The sequence below is a fragment of the Cavia porcellus genome, unplaced genomic scaffold (assembly GCF_034190915.1).
Source record: "Cavia porcellus strain 051 isolate PalLab524CR breed Dunkin Hartley unplaced genomic scaffold, mCavPor4.1 scaffold_7, whole genome shotgun sequence".
NCBI classification, from domain to species: domain Eukaryota; kingdom Metazoa; phylum Chordata; class Mammalia; order Rodentia; family Caviidae; genus Cavia; species Cavia porcellus.
The window spans coordinates 16937165-16958161 of NW_026947490.1; the positions used below are offsets into that span (position 1 = coordinate 16937165).

Sequence of the window (20997 nt, forward strand, 5' to 3'; positions counted from 1 at the left end):
TACTGAAGTTCAGGCTGGATTCTGGTGGTGAGGCTGGAACTGGATTTGTTCATCCTACAACACTCGGTGTGCCTCCTGCCAGCCTGAACTCAGCTCCTTGATCTCCCATGGACTTGAACTTGCCTGACACTGGGAGCTGCTAGATGGGGCAGCAGCTCCTCTGACAGGTGAGCTCAGCCGGCCTCTCTCAGGATGGCTACTGACTATTGCCTTCTCCTGAGGGACAGCTGAACATGAATAACTCACCAGCCACTGCAGTCCACTGCCTACACTGCAGTATTCACTGGTGTGTTCCTCCACGGAGGACTCGGGTTGCCAGTAGTCACGGTGTGTATGCTGGTTGGAGCTGCACCCCCACATAGTGAGGCAGGGCTCAGGGAGGAAACTCTGCTTGCTGCCTCCTCCTGTGCTTAGATGTCTTTCACCACTCTCCCGATGGGCTTCGATTCTTGCTTCAGATCTTTTCTGGGTGCTGTGGACCCATTTTCCTCCTCCTTCCCTTCTTCCCATCGCTATAGTCCAGCACTTGAACATCAAATCTCAGAGAGACTGTTTCTCTGCTAGTCACTTTTCAGAGATCTTCCTGGAAGTCTGTTTGTTTGTTTTTGAGATAGAGTCTCACTATGTAGTTCAGGGTGGCCTTGAATTCTCTCAGCAGTTCTCCTGCCTTGGTCTTCAGAATGCTGAGATCACAGGTGTGCACCCCCATACCCATCACCTCATTCAACCTTAATTACCTCCTTAAAGACTCTGTCTCTAAATACAGTCATCCAAATACCTAATAAGTTCTAGAAATTTGATTTAGATTCTATCTTATAATCGGTAACCCTGGGTCAGTGGTGCTGCCACTGTTTGGGACATTGTTAGCATTAGTAAGAGGACTCAGGTGGTGTTAACCTAGCAGTGAAGTGTGTTCACAGTAGACTGGAGTTATCTAAATGCCTCTTGATTCAGCCATAGGATATTTTATATTTGTAGCCAAGGGCAAAGGAACTGCCACTGAGCATGCTGTACTGTTCCAAGGGTGACAAAATGCCCAGGTGTCTGTAGTCTTGGATGTCTCCTTCCCTGGCCCCTGATGGGGAACTTTGGCTACCATGGTACAGTTGCAGGTGAGCAGCAAGAGCACCTGGTGTCCCTCTATCACAGATGATAAGAACGGGAGCTATCCCCAGGCAGGCCGTGGGGTCTGAGGTGTAAGTCACCTGCTCACCATGGCCTCTGCTTCCCCACAGCTGAGCATTGACAGTTGCTGGGTAGGCTCCTTCTACTGCCCCCAGGCTGACTTCTCGGCTACCATCTATGATGCCATCTCCACCGAGAGCACCCTCTTTATTCGGCAGAACCAGCTTGTCTACTATTTCACAGGCACCTATGCTACACTGTACAACCGCAGTCACAGCAGCGGTGAGGGCTGCCTCAGGCGAGGGGACCCCTGGACACCCTGGGTTGGAAATGCTGCTGGTGGCAGGGAGGGACCTACTGAGGTCATGAACCACCCTGCCTGGCTGCCCCAGCCTTCCTACCACCATCACTGTGAGCCAGCTGCACGGAGGAGGCACAAGCAGGGAGGGGGACAGAGTGAGAGGAAGCCACAGTCGCACACAGGCAGAATGGCATGATGACAAACCAAGGGAGATGCAGCAGGTATGGTGGTACACACCTATAATCCCAGTTACTCAGGAGGCAGAAAGATTGGGAGTTCACACCCAGCCTGGGTGACTTGATGATTTAACAAGATCCTGTTTTAAAATAAAAAATGAAACCACATGTGGTGATGCATGTCTGTAATCCCAGCACTTGGAAGGCTGAGGCAGGAGACCTGGTGCAAGTTTGAGGCTGGCCTGGGCTACCTAGTAGACTCGAAGCCAAGCTCAACTACATGTCGAGACCCTGTCTCAAAAGGTGGGGGAGCTGGGAGTAGCTCAGTGGTAGGGTACTTGTTTAATCCCCAGTACTGCCAAAAAAAAAAAAAAAAAAAAGAAGAGGAAGAAGAAAAGAGACTAAAAAAGAAAAACAAATGACAGACAAGTCAGTGACAAAGATTAGATTCTTAGAGAAAGCCAGGGATGGGGGAAGCAGATAGTATGTCAGAGGGAAAGAGCAAGAGGAGGCAGACTGACAGACACATGCACACACAGGTGACTGATGAGAAAGAAACTCTTTGAGCTAGGACTGGACTTGGACTAAGGGGAGACCCTGTCTCAAAAAAAGAAAAGAAGACACTTGATCTTTTCATTTTATAGATGCTATCGAAGCCCCAGTTCTTTTAATTCCCCCACCTACAGGAGAGATGTAGGGTTACAGCCAACTACACTGTAGTAACCAGATCACACCTGTAATCCTCACTTTGAGGGAGACTGAGGCAGGAGGATCACAAGTTTGAGTTCTACCTGGACAGTTTAGTGAAACCCTATCTCAAAGTAAGAAATAAAAAAAATAAAGGGCTGGGAATGGTAGTGCACCCCCTCTCCCCAAGCTGGATTCCTGGAAAAGTATGGTGACTTTTATTAATGCATGCTCCCACTGCTCCATTTTCCTCCTTTAGGCCTGTTGACAGTGTGGAAGATCAAATGAAAATTGGTTTAAGCCACAGAATGGGGTTGTTTCCAGGTTTCCGTAGCTGACAGCCCAGGAGCCTGTTGCTTTAAGACATGGCTGGATGGGGACTTGTCTTCTCCTCCCAGCGGGTTGGGAGTCCATGTTGACTCTTACCCCACCTGCAAGGGGACACTTGAGCATTGTGGCCCCAGGACAGGCACCTTTGCTATGGTTGTAAGTCAGGTTGCACTCTGATTTGCCCAGCTTGCTCATGTCCTGTTTAAACCAGTGGCTCTGGTCAGGATAGTGAGAGAGGGGCCTGCAGTAGCCTGACCTCAGGGACAGAGAACCAGGAAGGGGCTTTTCTCAGAAACAGCTGCTGTCATTGCCCAGGGTCACCAGATGCCACGCTGAGCGGACAGCACATGGGTTCTCTAAGGCCAGTGGGATGAAACGGGGACCCAGGCACAGGTGTTTTGACCCTGGCCTGAGGCCCCATGTTGCCCCCATCCCAGGCAGCTGGGTTCGGGTCCTGACCACTGAGTGCATCAAGAGGCTGTGTCCCGTACTTTTCCACAGTAACGGCTCTGAGTACATCATGGCCCTCACCACAGGCAAGCATGAGGGCTATCTGCACTTCGGGACCATCACAGGTAAGGGAACCCCAGACCTCTCATTCCAAACCATGTGCCTTCAGATCGGGAGTCATCTCTATGTGTATGGGTATGCATGGGTGAGCATGTACACGTGTATTCATTTGTAGAGATAAGGCTTGGGAGTATGTTATGTTGTATATCTTTCACTATATGTTTGGTTATCAAGGGCAAAAGCCGAATGAAATCCAGCGCTAGGTATGGTGCTGCACATCGGTAATCCCAGCACTTAGGAAGCTGAGGCAGGAGGATCGGTGAATTTGAGACCAGCCTGACCTACAAAATGAGCTCAAGGCCAGCCTGAACTACATAGTGAGACCCTGTCTCAAAAAGATTAAAAAAAAAAAAAAACACAGTTTTTTTTCTTCAAACTAATATAATATATTTGTGGACTTCTAACAATGAAAAGGCTAGGTGTCAGCTTCAGGCATGGCTGGATCCAAGGAACTACAGGATATGTGTCCATCTCTGGGCAAGATGGCATAGCATAGTAACTTACTGTAGCAGATTCTGGAGAGAAACTGCTGTGTCGCTTCCTAGTTGTATGGTTTTAGCCACCTGACTTGGCCTCACTGACCTCTTTTTCTCTATCTGTAAAATAGGACTGAATGATAATAGCAGCACCTACTTTTTTCAGTTGATGTAAAGGTAAAGGAAGCCGGCATGTAACAGTTTTAGAACAGGGCCAGGGACATGGTGGATATGAGTAATGGTTTATCATTGTCTGCCCTATGATTTGGCTTCATCTTGAAGTAGACTTTCTTCGTGGTGTTTAATGATGACTCCTGGGCTGGATGTGGCAGTGCTGGCTTGTAACCCCAGAATTCTGGGAAAGTGAGGTAGCAAGTTCAAACCAGTTTGGGGCAAGACAGCAATTGAGCAAGTCCCTGTCAAAATAAATGTAGAAGGAAAGAGGCTGGGGATGGAGGTCAAGGCACAGGCCCTGGCTCCCTGGAAGGGGGACGGAAAGGCCCCTGGGCTGGAGCTGGGCTACACTCTTACCTTCTCTGAGTCACAGACCCAGATTTGTGCCCATTCCTGTACCCAGAGGCAAACTCATAGTGCTGGGATGGTGTGCCTGAGGGAAAGGTCCCCTGGCACTGCGAGGTTACTGCGGGGAAACTGTTTGGGTACGGTGGGGTGGGAAGGGCCTGAACTCACTCTCCCTCCACAGAGGGCCGCGTGTCCTTCAAAATGCTGCCCAAGGGCAGGTCCGTGTGCGAGCTGATCTCCGGTACTGTGCCCTCCCCGCCCATGGGGGGCTGTGGATGGGAAGAAGATCCTGTGGTGGGGGAGGGAATGCACATGAGGCTGGGGGGCATCACCAAAATGAATAGGTGGCAGGGTTCTCCCAACTGCTATGAACTTACCCTCCATCCTCAGTTGGCAACTGCTCCATTTTGTGGGCCGTGTTCGTCTCAGGTGATTACAAGGTCCTGCTGCTGGTGGAGATCCAGGGCCACGCAAAATCTTTCTGTGTGGTCAGCTACAGCCTGGGTAACCAGGGCGATGGGGGGCGGGGTGACCAGATAGGGTCTTCCTCCTGAGGGAGGTCAGTTTGGCAGGCAGGGGAAGGGAGGCTGTTCAAGTCAAACTTAAATGAGGAGGTAGAGGCTGCACGTGCTGGTGCACACTGGGAATCCTAGCACCGCGAGAGGCTGAGGCAGGAGGGTTGCAGTTTAGTGACACTGTCTCAAAAACAAAAAAAAGGGAGGAGATGAAGACCTACGGTTCATTCTGTAGTGGTGGGGAGGGGCCGCGGGCGGAGAATAAAGGAGATGGTAGAGTGAGGAATAGAGGAAGAGGAAGAGGACAGGGAGTGAGTGGAGCAGATCCAGCAAGGCTGTGCACTGCATAAAACCTCAGGCAGGGGGCCAGAGGAGAGAACGGCCATAATCGGACTGCATCCTTTCAGAGGCAGTACATTTTTAGAATTTACCTCAAGGAATTCTGGCCCAAGTGGGAGGCAAGCCTTGGAGAGGGTTTGGGGGAGTTAAGAGGGGTCATAGTTAGCTCTGGCATCAGGTTTTGAAAGCTTGGGGTTTTAGGAGACTATTGTGTTTTCACAGTCACTAATGACGCAAAAGTCCTGTACATCATCCCAGACTTCATCCCTGATGGTAGGAGGGGAAGGCGAGGGTGGCCCCCACAAATGGGTAGGGGCCAGGAGAGGCCCAGGTGACCCTGTCTCTCTGCTGTATTCCCCCCTCCTCTGCTCCAATCAGCTCAGGGCATGGAGTTCCTGATGATGGTAGGCACAGAGAAGTACACCAGCTCTCCCATGGTGCCCAAGGGTATGTTCTTCAACACCTACAACAACCTGCTGTTCATCTGGGGCAACTTCCTCCTGCAGAGGTAGGCCGGGCCCTGCTCTGGCAGAGTGACTGCCAGCCCCACTGTGTGTGTCTGGTGGGGGCTTTCGGAGGTCTCTAAGCCTTCAGAGGAGACCCAAGTGACTGTGTCCGGACTGAGAATGGGGAACCATGGACTGGGGTAGTGAAAGATAGGATAGGGATAATATATACATATATATATATATATATGTATATATATATGTATATTTATACACTTTGTGGTGCTGGGGATTGAACCTAGAGCCTTGCACTGAGCTATATCCCCAGCCCTTTTTGTTTTTGTAATTTCATATAGAGTTTTGCTAAGTTGCCCCATCAGGATTGGAACTTGTGGTCTACCTGCTTCACCCTCCCAGAGCACTAGGATTACAGACATGTGCTACCTGGAAGTCTTTCTTAAAATGAAACTTTATGTGGCTGGGTGTGATGGCGCACCACTGTAATCCCAGCACACAGGAGGCTGTTACAGGACTGAGTTCAAAGCCAGCCTGGACTGCATAGTGAGTTCAAGGCCAGCTTTGAACTTGCCACCAGAGTGAGACCCTAAGACCCTGTCTCAATAAACAGAAAAAAAGAAACTATGTAAGAACCCAAGCTAGGGGAGCAGTGGAAGCGCATTTGCGAAGGATGGTTTAGGGTCCTTTGCACTTCTTACCACTTCCATGCAAGAAAGCACACTGTTTCTATCCCACAGATGGGGACAGGGACTCTTGAGGGCAGAAGGTTTCCAAGGCTGTGCCGTAGGGGCAGAACCTAGGTATCCATGTCCCTTTGACTGGTTCGCAAAGTAGCAGAGAACTGGTCAGTGGGTCCTGTATTGCATGTTGGGGATGCCTATACCCTGAGCTTCCTGTCTCTGCCTCTTATAGCTACAATGAAGAAAACTACACATACTTGGCAGGTTTCCCCAAAGAGTTATGCATCAAATACCTGGTCAACTCCTTTGGTGGGGACATCGTTATTATCACAGAGACTGAAGAGGTGGGCAGCCCTGGCCCACTCTCCATTCCCTCTCTGCTCAACCCAAATCTCCCTGCCCCCATAAGGGTAAAGGGACTGAGAGTGGGAGCATCTTCAAGGACATCAGGGAAGGGCTACCAGAAGCTCCACCTATTACAGAATCCTGGAATTCAGAGTCTTTGTCAAAGGCGCATGGCACCAGCACTCAGCAGGGGCCATTCTAGACTACATAGCAAGACCCTATGTCAAAAAACAAACATACAAACAAGCGAGTGTTCTGGCATAGGGGCTGGAAACTGAAGTGGCGGGACTCAAACAAGTAGAGAAATAGCACTGCAGGGAGGCATGGGCTCACCTGGTCCTACCTAGAGTGAGCGTTAAGCCTCAGCGCTGGGTAGGAGTGTGCTGCTGGACATCCCCACGGTTCAGACACAGCTCGTTGCCCTGCAGATCTGGTACCTCCTGGAAGGCAATTATCGTGTGTACCGGCTGTTCCCTTCCCACGGCTGGAGCATCCACTCCAGTCTGCAGATGTTGCAACAGTCCTCCCTCTATGCTGCCAATGAGACCTCAGTCACTTTCTTCTACGAAGACAGGGAGCTATACCAGGTGCCCGGAGAGTGCTACAGGGCCACAGGGGGGCGCTCGCCGCAGGGTACCAACAGCACCTTATTGGCCCCCTGCTCCCGCAGCTGGTGTATCTCCAGGGCCACAGGCAGGGTCGCCTGGTCAAGAGGCTGGTGCCCGTGGAGAAGCTGCTGCTATATGAGCAACAGAGCCACTATCGCTTGGACCGGCAGGGGTAAGAAGATGGGGACCACACAGGTGGCCCCAGAAGTTCCCAGCCCTAGGAGCAGCACTTTCCAGGCTAGAATGTGTGGAGCTCAGCACCTGTGAAGCTCAAAGGAGGAGCCAGACCTAGTCTAGAGGGAGCATAAATCAGGGAGGAACTCAAGGTGGAGGTGTCAGCTCAAACCCGAAGGGTGAGGAGAGTTAGATGGTTGGGAAGGTGCCGACCTGTTTTCTAGCTAGGAGAGGGACCATGCTTACAAGGGCGCTAGGAAGAAAGGACTGTAGGTGCTGAAGAATCACAAGTTAACAACAACAAACAAAAAACAAAAAAGAATTACAAGTTCAGCCAGGCATTCTGGTACACACTTGTAATCCTAGCACTTGGGAGGCTGAAGCAGGAAGATAGCTGAAGGTTCAAGTCCAGCCTACACAGGGAGAAACAAAACAAAACAAAATAAAAACTGGCACATGCCTATAATCCTGACACTCAGGAAGCTGAGACAGGATTGCCAGGAGTGATGACTTCAAGTCTAGTCTGAACTTCATAGGGAGACCCTGTTTTTTTTTTTTTTTTTTTGTTACCAGGAATCAAACTCAGCACTTGCACTTTCCAGGCAGGCACAGTGCTGCTGATCCTGTCTTAAAAAAACAAGTTCAAGCGCACTTGTGCAATTTAGTGAGATCCTGGCTCACAATGAGGAAAATAAAGAGGGGCTGAGGACTTAGCTCAATGCGAAGGCCCTGGGTCCAGTCCCTAGTAATACATACACCACACACAGGCACACACACACACAGACTACAGCAGACAAAACTGGGGAACTCGGACAGCCAACGGTACACTGAGAGGGGCTGTGGCACCGAGCTGGCAGCACAGAGGTGGGGGTGAGGCCCGGGAGGGCTGCAGTGTGCCTGGCTCTCAGGCACATTAGTTAGCTGCCGCCCTGTTGCCACTGCACAGGAGCCACTCGGTGCTGGCCTTCACCAACGCGTGTCCCTTCAGCACACTGAGCCTGCTGAACCTGCCCAACCCGCAGGCCTACACACGTGAGGAGCGCTATCGGGCTCGACCACCACACATTCTGGAGAGCTCGGGCTTCCACAGCGAGAAGTCACTTGCTGTCTACCAGGGCCTGCTCTACTACCTGCTCTGGCTGCACACCAAGTACAACAAGGTGGGAACCCCGTGGCAGAGGGGACCGCCACCTGCGCAGCGGGATTGGAGACCAAGGTTTCAGGACTTGGAGGGGTGGAGGCAGGGCTAGCGGGGGTAGGACTGTGAAGAGGGTTTAGAGGGTGCAGCTAATGGGCGGAAGCTGGGTTTGGTTGCTAGGTGTGGTGGTACACATCTGTAATTTCAGTAGTTTAAAAAAACTGAAGCAAGAGGATTGCAAGTTAAAACCCATCCTGGGCAATTTGGCAATTTAACAAGACCCTATCTAAAAAAATAGAGAGAGAGAGATGGGGGCAGGGACCTGTGGATGTAGCTCAGTTCAAAGGTCCTGGGTTTCATATCCAGTACTCCAAAGAAAGGCTGGGGTTTGGGGACTGGCTGGAGTACCTTCTGTTTGGGTTTATAGGCTGGAACCCAAGCTAGGGCTATCTGGGGCTCGCTTATCTGGCCCTTGTCGCCCCATTGCTCCTTCAATCCTTGGGTCCCCGCAGCCATATGCAGACCCGGTGCATGATCCTACTTGGCGCTGGTGGAAAAACAAGAAACAGGACCAGGTACATGGAGAGGGTTGAGTGTCGGGGGAAGGGGGAAGCCAGACAGCCTACCGCATAGTGCATAGCGGCACTGACTGCTCACACCCACCAGGATTATTACCTATATCTCAAGAGAAACTGGCTGAGTGCGGGTGGCGTGCACATTGACATGGCCAGCTACGAAAAGATCTACAACCTCAAGTCCAAGTACCAGCTGCCTGCATACATTTTCCTGGACAAGGGCAACTCCTACCAGTTCTCCTTAAAGATGCGCTCCAAAGAGGGTCTGTGGGCAGACCCCGAATGGGAGCGGAGTGCCTGCTTCTGGAAGGAGGAGGCTGGGACCCAGACACCATCCAAGGGGTGGGACCTTAACCCTCCCTCTGCCTCGCCCAGGCTCTGCCTTCCAGGTGCAGCGCAAGCTGGCAGTGGGCTTTGTGCTGGCTGATCCCCACTGCATCGAGGCCTTTGCGAAGCAGGAGACTACTGTTATTCGAAACTCAGTGCAGTTCTTGGTGAGGCTGGGCAAGGGTGGGTATCAAGGTAGTACTTGCATAGAGCTGTAATCCCAGCACTGGAGGAGCTGAGGCAGGAGGATTCCTGTGAGTTAGGGACTAGGTTGAGTTACATAGCAAGTTCAAGACCAGCCTGAACTACAAAGTGAGACACTGTCTCAAAAAGAAAAAAAAAAAAAAAAAAAAAGGTGTGGGGTCCTGGGAACTAACTGTTCATCTCTTCCTCCACGTGAGAAATGGAAAACCATGGTTCTTCTAGTCCCCACCCCTCCCTAGCTATGGAATATTGAGCTGTTCCTGGGGCCTTGGACCCATATATACCTTATTTCTGCCTCTCCTATTCTCCCACTCCAGATTACACTCAGGGATAAAAAGTTTTGCTATGACCAAGGCATTAGTGGACATCATCTCATGAAGACTTCTGTGATGGTCAAGGTGCCGTTCAAGCCTAGGAGGGAGGAACATGGGGTGAGGGAGAAGCCCAGGTCTGTGGGGACCACCATCATTGCTTGATTCTACCTGCAGGTACAAGGGTCTTCCGGGCACTGCTTCCAGAGCACGCACTTGGGGCTCCATATGCAAGTACTAAAGCTTGGAATACTGGGCCCTGTGCTGGGACATGAGGGGTTGGGCTGGGGCTCCCAGGGCTGAGTCCTACTAGTGCATTTCTGATTTCCTGCATCCTCATTCATTTCAGCATCCACCCACCCACACACTTACTTTCCTCTTTCATATGTTCAGAAAGGGCTGGCATCACACATGTATAAGTTGCATACAAACTTGTCTATTCATGTATGTTCTGTTGGGTATTTAGCTGCAGAGGACAGTAAACATCTGAGAGATGGGGCTTTTTCCCATTGAGTTGGCACAAAGGTAACGTGGCCAGCTTGGCTTCCCTTTACACCCTGCTTCTTTCTTTCTTTCTTTCTTTCTTTCTTTCTTTCTTTCTTTCTTTCTTTCTTCCTTCCTTCCTTCCTTCCTTTCTTTCTTTCTTTCTTTCTTTCTTTCTTTCTTTCTTTCTTTCTTTCTTTCTTTCTTTCTTTCTCTCTTTCTCTCTTTCTTTCTACCCAGAGACATAACACTCAGCCTTGGTCTCTGTCTCTGTCTCTCATTTGTTTTTTGATACAGTCTTCTTATGTGCTGTAATTCAGGCTGGTCTTGAACTCACTATGTAGCCCAGACTGTCCTCAAACTCATGGTGATCCTTCTGCATCAGCCTTCAAAGTACTGTGATCACAGGCATGCACCACATACTGGCTTAATTTTTATTTTGAGACAAGGTCTCAATAAGTCACTAAATTTCCTAAGCAGTTGAAGGCAAGTTGTTTGTTTGTTTGCTTTTTTGCTTTTTTCCGGTACTGGGGATTGAACTCACAACCTCGCGCTTGCCAGGCAGGCATTTATGCTGCTGAGCTAAATCCTCAGCCCCAAAGGCAAGTTGTAACAGGAACATTCCTTGGGTTATGTGAAATTTGGGTGTTGGAATAAAATCATAAGGAGCAAGCATAGCTGAGTCAGGTTGGCAAAGAGGACAGTAGAGAGAATCGAGGTCAAAGCTGGGGGGGGTGCTGCTCCTGAAGCCCTGGAGGCCACACAGAGTGAGGTGGCTTCACAGGGGGACTCTGAACAGAAGAGGGACTTGGGTGCTCACTGGGTCCATCTAGTTTCCTGCAGGGAGGGACAGATTTGGGAGAATGGAAGATCAAGGAGGAGAGAAGGCTGGACAAGATGAGGATGGGGCACCAGAGTTGAAAGTTTGGAAGAGAGGATTCTGGGTGTGTGTGACTGGGGTTGAACCATGCATGGCTAAGGATATGCCTCACTACTGAGCTGCAGCCCAGCTCTCTGGATCTATTAACTACAGGGTAGGGCCAGGGATTTAGCTCAGCAGCATAAGCACCTGCCTGGCAAGGGCAAGGTTGTGAGTTCAATCCCCAGCACCACAAAAAAAGAAGAAGAAAAAAAAAAGAATATATTAACCACAGGGTATCCTGATGGCTTGGATGTGTGTATGAAAGAGAGAGATTTCAAGGATGGAACCAAGGCTTTTAGCCTGCACTGCTAAGTGGGATAGAAATGCCATTAACCAAGATGGGTCCAGACACACTGCATCTCAGATGACCATTAGGCCTCCCAGGGAGAGAGGGGTTGATGAGTATAAAGTCTTCAGTCCAGGGCTGGCCTGGGAGTGCTTACTATATGGCTACCAGGTCTTTTCCTTAGCTACTGTCAAGTCCAGAGGATGTCTGTGTACCTTTGTCTCTTGGATAAATGCTTATACCCTATTCCCACATGAGCCCAGGGACTCTTCCTTCTGAAGGCAATGTCATAGGGGCTTCTTCTGGGATCCAGTTCCTAATATATTACGTGCTCCTACTGGCCTATGATTGGAGAATTGAAGCCCAAGATTAGCTCTCCAAAGCAGGACCAGGAGCTGGTACTTCTAGGCCATTAGGAGACATGAGCTACTTTACAAATCAGATGCTAGAGGCATCTAGGATCAACCTGTCCTTCCAATCCTGACTCTACCACTTACCAGCTGTGTGGCTTTGGAATTAATAAATTGTTTGAGCATGCCATGCCTCATTTTTCCATTTCTAGAATGGGGACACTCTGTCATACAGACCTCTGTGAGTTTTAATGATGTGTTATGTACATGTACTTTCATACAATAAACACTCCCAGGGTAGCCCTAGCCTGAAGGGAAAGTGACTTTGAATATGGAAAACTCTGTATTGTTTTGTTCTGTTTTTGTGGTACTTGGCATTGAGAACAGAGCTTTCACACTGAAGTATATCCCTACCCACACATGCTCTCCCTATTTTGAGACAGTGTCTTGCTAAGTTTCTTAAGTTGCCAGTCTGGCCTCAAACTTTTGATCCTCCTGCCCCAGACTTCCAGAGTTTTAGAATTACAGGTGTGCACCACCATGCCCTGGCATGAATATGTGAAGCTCTTTGAGTATCACCCAGTGTTTTGTATACAGGAAGAGCTATATAAATGTTAGCAGCTAGCCAGGTATGGTGGCTCACACCTGTAATCCCAGCACTTGGGAGGCTGAGGCAGGATCATCATCGCAAGTTCAAGACCAGCCTGGCTACAAAGTGAATTCAAGGCCAGCCTGAACTGCATAAAAAGACCTTGTCTCAAAAAGAAAAAAAAAATTGACAGCTTTTATAAGTATAGTTATACTTTTTTTTTTGTTTTAAAAAAATGTTTAAATTGGGCATGGTGGCATATTCCTGTAATCCCCATACTTGGGAGGCTGAGGGAGGCTGAGGCAGGAGGATCGTTGCAAGTTCGAGACTAGGCTGGGCTACAGTGTGAGTCCAAGGCTAGCCAAACTGCATAGTGAGACCCTGTCTCAAAAAGACAAAAAAAATATGTTAGCACTGGGTTTGGTGGCACATGCCTCCAATCCAAGCACTCAGAAGGCTGAGGGAGGATCTTTGTGAGTCTCAACCCAGCCTGGGCTATTTAGCAAATTCAAGGCCAACCTGCTCTTGTCTCACAAATTTTTTTTTAGTACATGTTTACAGTACGTAATGATCACATTTATTCTGGGGAGTTAGTGTGTGTACATAACTCATCTTTAATTCTTCCCCTTCACTTCCCCTCCCTTAGTAGTATTTGAAATAACTGCAGCCAATCATAGTGGTACATGACTGCAATCTCAGCTACTCAGGTGGCTGAGGCAGGAAGATCATAATCTGGAGACTAATGTGAGCAATTTAGTGACACCCTGTCTCAAAATACAGTCAAAAGGGCTGAGGATACAGCTCAGTGTAGAGACCCTAGGTTCAGTTCCCAACACACGCATGCATGTACACATGCAGGCACAGTCATAAGGCTGTGCTAGCCAGGCAGCTGTGGTGTGTGTAGGAGGGACAGTGTTTTTGCTACCATTCCCTCCTCCAGTACTGGTATTTTCTGTTGCCCAGGGCAACCTGATGCTGCCAGTGTTTATCGGCTGCCCCCCAGGAAAGCGCCTGGCCTTCGACATCACCTACACACTGGAATACAACCGCCTGCTCAACAAACAATACTTTGACTGCGTGCACCCAGACCCCGAGATGCCCTGCTTTCTCTTCCGTGACCGTGTGTTGTGTTCCTTCCCCGCCAGAGTTCGCTGTCCCGCGGCCCCCCCCCCCGCCCTGTCCTATCGGGTTCACATCTCTCTGCCCCAATCCTTGGTCATCTTCCCCTCCTGCCCTTCTTTATCTTCCACTTCTCAGGCCAAGCTCATTTCCTTTCCTCCTATTCTCGCTCCCTTCCATCCCACAGAGTTCCACCCCTTCTTCTTGATTCAAGATTTGGTGACGGGAGACTCAGGCAGTTTCAAGGGCAGGTAAAGGCGAGGTCGACCTGCCCCGCATGGGACTTGGAAGACTGGGTACGGGAGGCGATGTAGGAATTGGGGACCCCATGTCTGTCCGTGAGAATCAGTGCTCCCGGCAGATACGTGCTGAAAGTGGTGGGCGGCGGGCCCACTCTGGACAGTCTTCGCGACTACAGCGAGGAGGAAATCTACCGCTTCAACAGCCCCCTGGACAGGTAAACCTGGCCCGCCTTCCTCCCTTGCACCTCTGGGCGCCGCCAGTCTCACACTGGTTGCAAGCCCCACCCAGCCAGGACCAGCCCCGCCCACAGGGAAAAGGAAAAGGGTCCAGGATGCAAAGGCCGGCCCCCCATCTGAGGCCCCGCCCCCTGAGAGTACACGGCCCCGCCCAGGACTAACAGCCGCATCTGGACCACAAAGACCATAGAGACCACCAAAGACGACGCTTTCCACATCATGTCCCCCGAGAGCTTCGGCATCGAGTGAGTGCGCAAGGCCCCATTCCTACTTGTCCCTGCCACCCTTCCTGGCTCTGGTCTGGAAGCTAGGCCCACTGTCTTTGTGTTGCCCGGGGGCACACAGCGGGACCCTCTGTCTGCCTGGAATGCTGGGCTCCCCTACGCTCTCTACAGGGATGGCCTGCCAACAAGGAGGACTTTTCCTACTGTTTCAGGAAGGGACTGCCTCTTCGGTTGGCTTCTCGGTGCCTTCCCTGTCAGACCCTTCTAGCGATTTCTCCTCCGTTCTGGCCTTAGGCCCTCTCCCAGCACCTTGCCTTCCCTCCCAGTCCCTCTGCTGTGCCTTCCTTCCCATCCCTGCTCACTCTGTCCGGTCACTTTCGCTTGTGGGGTGTGCAGGATCAGATCCTGAGTAGACTCAATAGAGACCTCTACACACACACATGAAATTGAACCTAGGCTGCACTGAGCCCTTTCTATTTACTACATTCTCAGCCCTTTTCTATTTTGGGACAGGGTCTGGCTAAGTTCTAAATAGTCCAGGCTGCGCTGGAATTTGAGATCCTACTACCCCAGCCTCCCAAAGTGCTGGGATTACAGATGTACACCACCGCACCTGACTTCAAAATAGTATTTTAGTATTTTTTTGTGGGTTTTTTTGAGACAGGGTCTTGATTTGTACCTCTGGTTAGCCCAGCCTGGTCTTGAACTCACTGCAATGCTCCTGCCTCAGCCTTCCCAGTGCTGGAATTACATATATGTGCACCATGCCTGGCTCTTTTTACCTTTTCTTTTTGGTTTTATGAGACAGGGTCTCATTATGTGTTCAGGCTGGCCTTGGGCTCACTTTGTAATCCAGGCTGGTCTCAAACTCACAATGATCCTCCTGCCTCAGACTCCTGAGTGTTGGAATTACAGGCATGCGCCAGTGCGCCTGGCTTCTGTTTTTACTTTAAAATGTAATTTTTAGTTTATTTATGGTACTGAGTATTGAACATAGGATTTTTTTTTTTTGTACTGAGGATCAAATCCAGGGCACTACATGTGCTATGCAAGCACTGTACCACTGAGCTGTATTCCCAGCCCCCCCCCATGCCATTTTTAAAATTTGAGACAGTCTCATTAGCTTAATAAATTCCCCAGGCTGGGTTCAAACTTGCCATCTTCCTGCCTCAGCTTTACAGAATATTAGGATTACAGGAGTGGGCTGGCAGGCCTGGCTTCAGTACATTTTTTAAAAAACATGGAATGCCTCATGAATTTACCTGTTATCCTTGTGCAGGGGCCATGCTAATCTCTGTATCATTCTGATTTTAGTATATGTGCTGCCGAAGCAAGCACAAGTATATTTTTTGAATGAAAGAATAAACTAATGTATTCATAGTAGGCATTTTTAAAAATTTTTGAGACACTATGTGGTGCAGTCTCACCTTGAACTTGCTTATGTAGCCCAGGCTGGCCTCGAAGTTGTGGTGATCCTGATGCCTCAGTCTTCTAAGTACTGGGATTATAGGCATGTGCCACAACACCTGGTTTTCTTTACATATTTATTTTTTGTCTTTTTGAGACAAAGTCTCACTATGCAGTTCAAGCTGGCCTTGAGCTCACTTTGTATCTCAGGCTAATGGCGAACTCAAAACGATCCTCTTGCCTCAGCCTCCTGAGTGCTGAGATTACAGATGTGCACCGCTATGCCCGGCTCATAACACCTGGTTTTAGTAGGCATTTATTGACAGTCGGATAGACATATCAAAGAATTAATAAATCATGGAGGAGAAATCAAGTATATAGACTCCCCATAACTGCTTTTGATTCAGTGGAAGGAAGCAAAGGCTGTAGCGAATTTCATAAAGGCAGTTAATGAACAAACTAAGAGAACTTAGCAATGTTCAGGCCCATGTTTTTTAAAAAATATGCCATTTATTTAACTTCAAAAACATTTTAGCATTCTAAACATATAAAAATAAACTGAATGTTGCAAATCTTGTTAAGTACAGAAGGTTGTTGATCTTTCATTGATAAAATGACTCTTTGCTAACAATAAAGAGTTCCGCAGTTTATTTAAAAATAGTTTCAACCTACTCCACTTAACAAAACAAAACCCCAAACACTTTTAATGCCAGCTCACTCACCTTGACCCCAACTAAGATGATCAGCAGCATACTGGGTTACTATGTACAAAAATAAGATGCCAATACTTGGGAGGCTGAGGCAGAAGAATTTCCCACAGGTTTGAGACCAACCTGGGCTACATAAGGAGTGCAGGGGCAGCCTGAACTACACAGAGAGACCCTGTCTCAGAAAAAAAAAAAAAAAAAAACCCATCTGTTGCATGCCAGATAATCAGGCAGCACTGGGTTAATGGCAAGAGTGGGTGAGAGGCGGCCTGAAACTACAGCTGGGTGTGCAGGAAGGATGGAAAGTCAGAGCCTGGCACACACTGGGCACAGTTGGCAGCACAAGAACCTGAACTTTGCTTCCAGGTGGCTGTGTTTGGAGAATTCCCCGTGCTATGACACCATCCCCCAAAGCATCTTCTCACCTGAATTCTACTTCAAGGTGTTGGTGAGCAATAGGTAAGCCAGACGTGTGGCCCAAGTGGAGGTTGATGGGTGCCCTCCAGGGTGCCCCAGCTGTTCTCCAACCTTGGGTCCATCCCCCGCCAGAGGTGTGGACCACAGCACCTACTGTGACTACCAGCTCATCTTCCTGCTGCACATCCATGGGCTGCCGCTCGGTTTCAGGCGGGCCCTCTACATCGCCATGGTGAGTGGCTTCTGGGAGCTGCCCTGCTGGGTGGGCAGGGGCCCTGGGGTGTGCACCTAAGCCTACACCCCCCACCCCACCCTGTGCCTCAGGTGTCAGCCAGTGTGTTTGTTGGCCTGGTGTTCCTCTACATCACCTTCTGCCTCTTGTGGCCACTTATGGTGAAGGCCTGGAACACGCTCCTCTGGAAGATGAACACTGTCATCACCTCTGAGTCCTACTACTACTCCACGTCCTTGAGCAGTTCATCACAGATTAGTGGCGATGTCACCCCCAAACTCAGTTTAAAGGAGGACGATGGGGCCAGGGCCGAAGCTGAGGAAGAAGTCCTGATCTGAGCCTCAAGCCCTTGCCCCTGCTTGGCTTCTCCTAGTATCCCATCTTGGAAATGCAGCATGGTTCCTACCCTGGCCTTTATTTGTTGTACTTGAATATTCACCTCTCATTCAGACCCAAATAAAGCCCCATGTCAGGATCAGCCATGAATCTTCAGAAGGGCTCATGTTTTCTTGGTTTATGCTAGCACAGCTGCACAGGTCCTCAAAATTCCAAAATTTTGGGGGGCTTGGTGGTGCGCAGCTATAATCCTACCACTCTGGCTGAGACAGGAGAATCACAAGTTTAACTCCAACCTAGGCAACTTAGTAACTTAGATTTTGTCAAGATGAAAAATTAAAAAGGACTGAGGATGTAGTTTAGTGCAAAGCTCCTACAAGAACTCCATGTGGGTTCAATCCCTAGTACGTGTGTATGTGCATGCACAAATGTGTGTGTGTGTGTGTAAATGTTTGCGTTGGCTGGTTCTCTGTGTGCCTATCATGTTCTACAAATATCCAGGGTAAAATAAGAGGACTCACTGTAGGTGAAATGTGCCATGACACCTAAGAAAGAGGCAGGCAGGTCCAGGATTGAAGAGTGCAACTTATTGAGGATTTGCTGACACAAAGCATGGTCCTGGGTGGCACCAAGAATGGTGGATCACCACAGCTTGTGTCAAACAGAGGGAACTTGTATAGAGGTCAGGACAAAATGACTTACTCCTAGCCAAATGTACCTAGTTTATCTCAGGCTAACACCAAACTTCAGCACATTCCTGGTAGCAAGGCCACAGTTCAGGTGGGAAACTCCACACACCATTCTCCTGGTTCAATCGTGCAAGATGGAAAACAGGCCCACGTTTCAGGGCCAATATCACAGTTACAACTCAAGATGGCTGTGGTCAGGTCAAGCTGGATCTGGGCCCTGTCAGCCTACTCCCACCCTGAAGTAGCCCAGCAGGGTCCTCCATGACCCAGACCCATTGCTATGGCCTGTGCTGTTGATTGGTTGGTGCTCCTATCATTAAATATTTCAACGTTAAAATCTATTTAGTGACTAAGTGTGTGGGGTAGGGGCAACTCTGAGAGGTTAGCATTTTAATTTTAGCTGTAAGTAGTAAAAATTTTACTCAAGTGGTCTATATGGAAATGGTAATTTATGAGTCTTTTTCATAGGCTTCAGGTATAGTTTGATTCAGAAGTTCTTGGTATTTGCAGGATTCTGGCTTCATTTCTCTGGAGTTTGTCCTGATCTATTCTCTGAGTGTGGTCCTCTGACCCCCAGGCAATAATCCTCATCATCTGGGGCTGCCATATTATCCAGAGATGGAAGACACTGGGGTCCAACATTTAAGCCAAAAGTTCTCAGTCACTCTGATTGGATGAATTCAGGTCACAAGATCACCAGTCACACTGCCCGAAAGATGAAGCCGAAATTGGTCAATCAAATGCCACTTCTGGAGCTCAGAGCAGTTGATCCCAGTCTAATTTTTTGTTCATGTGAGGGGAGGGCAGTTCTCAGAAAATCTGTCAGGAAGGGGGAGAGGAGACTGGACAGGTGATGTCCAGTCCCTGTCCACCTATTGACCTCAAACTTCAACACCTTCCCAGGGCCTTGGGTAGAGTAACTATAGGGCCCTTCCAGGGAGGCAGTGAAGTGGGCACTTGGACAAAAGGGAGCTGGGCTGCACTGAAACCTGGGAAAAGGGAGAGAGAGGTGGTGGGAAGAATGCTTAGGAGACTGAGAACAGTCTGGGTCTTGCAGGGCATGGACAGTTAGGAGTGAGGGAGGCATTTAGAAAACCCAAAATGAGGACCAGAGAGAAGTAGCAGATTTGGAAAAGATCCTGAGGCCATTTAAGATGACAGTGGATGTGAGGGGTCTGGAAGCCATCCAGGAGCTGTGCATACCCCAGACCTGTGGCCCAGGTTGATCAAGCAGGCATCACTCTAGTCACCAGTCCAGACTCAGCTGTCACAAAATTAATCCTATCAATGATGGGAGAATGTGATGATAGAATGTTTTGTTTTGATCCCTTTGCTTGGATTATTTCCCAGAACACTTGTGAAGGTGTAAGAGGAACATTCTGTCATCATGTCCATGGCACAGACGGGTGTATGACCAAATTTTTTCTTATAAAGACCTCAATCAGATTGTAGACATAGGGCCTACCCTAACAGCCTTATTTTAACTCAGCCACCTCTTTTCAAGGCCCTATTTTGGATCCAAATGCAGGCATATTTAGAAGGATTACAATTTGGGGTTGGGGAGGAACATAAACCAGCCCAGACTGACATACAGATTCAAAGCAATCCTCTGAGAATCCTAATGATAATTTTGTGGAACTAGAAAACCTGCTGGGGATTTAGCTCAGCAGCATAAGCGCCTGCCAGGCAAGCAAGAGATCAAGAGTTCCATCCCTGGGGGGGGGGGGAACCATCCTAAAATCCATGTGGAGTATTAGGGACTCCAAATAGCCCAAACTATTTTGAAATAGCAGAACAAAGTTGAATTTCCTGATTTCAAGATTTAAAACAGCCAGGTGTGAAGTACCTGATTACACCTGTAATCCCAGTACTTGGATAGCTGAAGTAGGAGTGTTGCCGTGAGTTTGAGGCCAGCCTGGGCTATATAATGAGTTCAAAGCCAGCCTGAACTGCATGGCAAGACCCTGTCTCAAACAAACAAAAAAAACAGCAGTCAAATTTACAGATACAGTATGAAAACAATGTGGTAGTGACATAAAGACAGGCATATAGACCAAAGTGACAGACCAGAAAAAATCATCACATCTGTAGTCAATTAGGTCTTCTTTAGGAGATGGGTGATGTATTCAGTGACAATTGTTTCCTTCCATGCAATTATTTTAAATATTTAATCATATTTGTAGTATTAGGAGTTGAGCCCATGGGCATTCTACCACTGACCTACATTCTCAGTCCCCCTTTAAAAATGTGAGGCAGTCTGGCTAAATTACCCAGGCCAGCTTCAAACTTGTGACTCTCCTGCTTCCACCTTTGGAGTAGCGGGAATTATGGGTGTGTGCCACTGTGCCAAGTTAAAATAGTTTTACTTTTTAATTTATTTTTGTACCGGGGATTGAACTTGTGACAGTGCTTGCCAGTTGGGCGCTTGCACTGCTGAGCTAAATCCCCAGCCCAGTAGTTTTATTTTTGCTAAGACAGGAGGATCACAAGTTTAAACTCAGCCTAGGCAACTTCACGACTTAGAGATTTTGTCTCTAAATAAGAATAAATCAAGGGTGAGGAGCATACATAGATGAGGGTGTCCACCCCGAAATTCTAAATAGTGGGAGCAGAATTGGTTTTAAGAAAAGAAAAGATGAAGCCTAGGGTGGTGGTACACACCTGTAATCCCAGCACCTGAGACTGAGGCAAGAGGATGGCTGTGAGTTTCAGGCCAGCCTGAGATACATAGTATGTATGTACATAGTAGGTATGTATGTAGGTATGTATGATCAGCCCGGACTATATAGCAAGATACTGTCTCAAAAAACCCAAATCAAAACAAAAAATTTGAAAAAGCAAATGTAATATCTATGCATCAGTGGTGAACGCAGGCATTCAGATGAAAAGC

At 48.8% G+C, this 20997-nt stretch overlaps 1 protein-coding gene and 1 non-coding gene across 16 annotated transcripts in view; one reads left to right on the plus strand and one right to left on the minus strand.

The window, feature by feature from the left end:
• The window catches only part of Catsperg (cation channel sperm associated auxiliary subunit gamma), a 29026-nt gene extending 11449 nt beyond the window's left edge, over positions 1–17577 (plus strand). For 5 of the 15 annotated variants that reach the window (XM_063252678.1, XM_063252681.1, XM_063252684.1 and 2 more), the window contains 22 exons: positions 1236–1407; positions 3057–3194; positions 4369–4428; positions 4578–4691; positions 5264–5314; positions 5420–5549; positions 6418–6529; positions 6959–7117; positions 7201–7310; positions 8335–8472; positions 8878–9025; positions 9117–9288; positions 9401–9519; positions 9874–9954; positions 10045–10101; positions 13461–13617; positions 13804–13867; positions 13978–14073; positions 14251–14340; positions 16800–16892; positions 16983–17082; positions 17175–17577. In XM_063252678.1, coding sequence (XP_063108748.1) covers positions 1236–1407; positions 3057–3194; positions 4369–4428; positions 4578–4691; positions 5264–5314; positions 5420–5549; positions 6418–6529; positions 6959–7117; positions 7201–7310; positions 8335–8472; positions 8878–9025; positions 9117–9288; positions 9401–9519; positions 9874–9954; positions 10045–10101; positions 13461–13617; positions 13804–13867; positions 13978–14073; positions 14251–14340; positions 16800–16892; positions 16983–17082; positions 17175–17420 — 2607 coding nt within the window. In that variant the 3' untranslated portion in view covers positions 17421–17577. Of the gene's footprint in view, positions 1–1235; positions 1408–3056; positions 3195–4368; positions 4429–4577; positions 4692–5263; positions 5315–5419; positions 5550–6417; positions 6530–6958; positions 7118–7200; positions 7311–8258; positions 8473–8877; positions 9026–9116; positions 9289–9400; positions 9520–9873; positions 9988–10044; positions 10102–13460; positions 13618–13803; positions 13868–13977; positions 14074–14250; positions 14341–16799; positions 16893–16982; positions 17083–17174 lie in introns of all 15 variants that reach the window. The other 10 variants (XM_013149881.2, XM_003467146.4, XM_063252680.1 and 7 more) reach the window with 9 other exon arrangements.
• Positions 15554–15657, minus strand: LOC111756023 (U6 spliceosomal RNA). Its single transcript, XR_002790526.1, has one exon. It is a non-coding gene; the product is annotated as a U6 spliceosomal RNA (small nuclear RNA).
• Positions 17578–20997: the final 3420 nt, after the last annotated feature.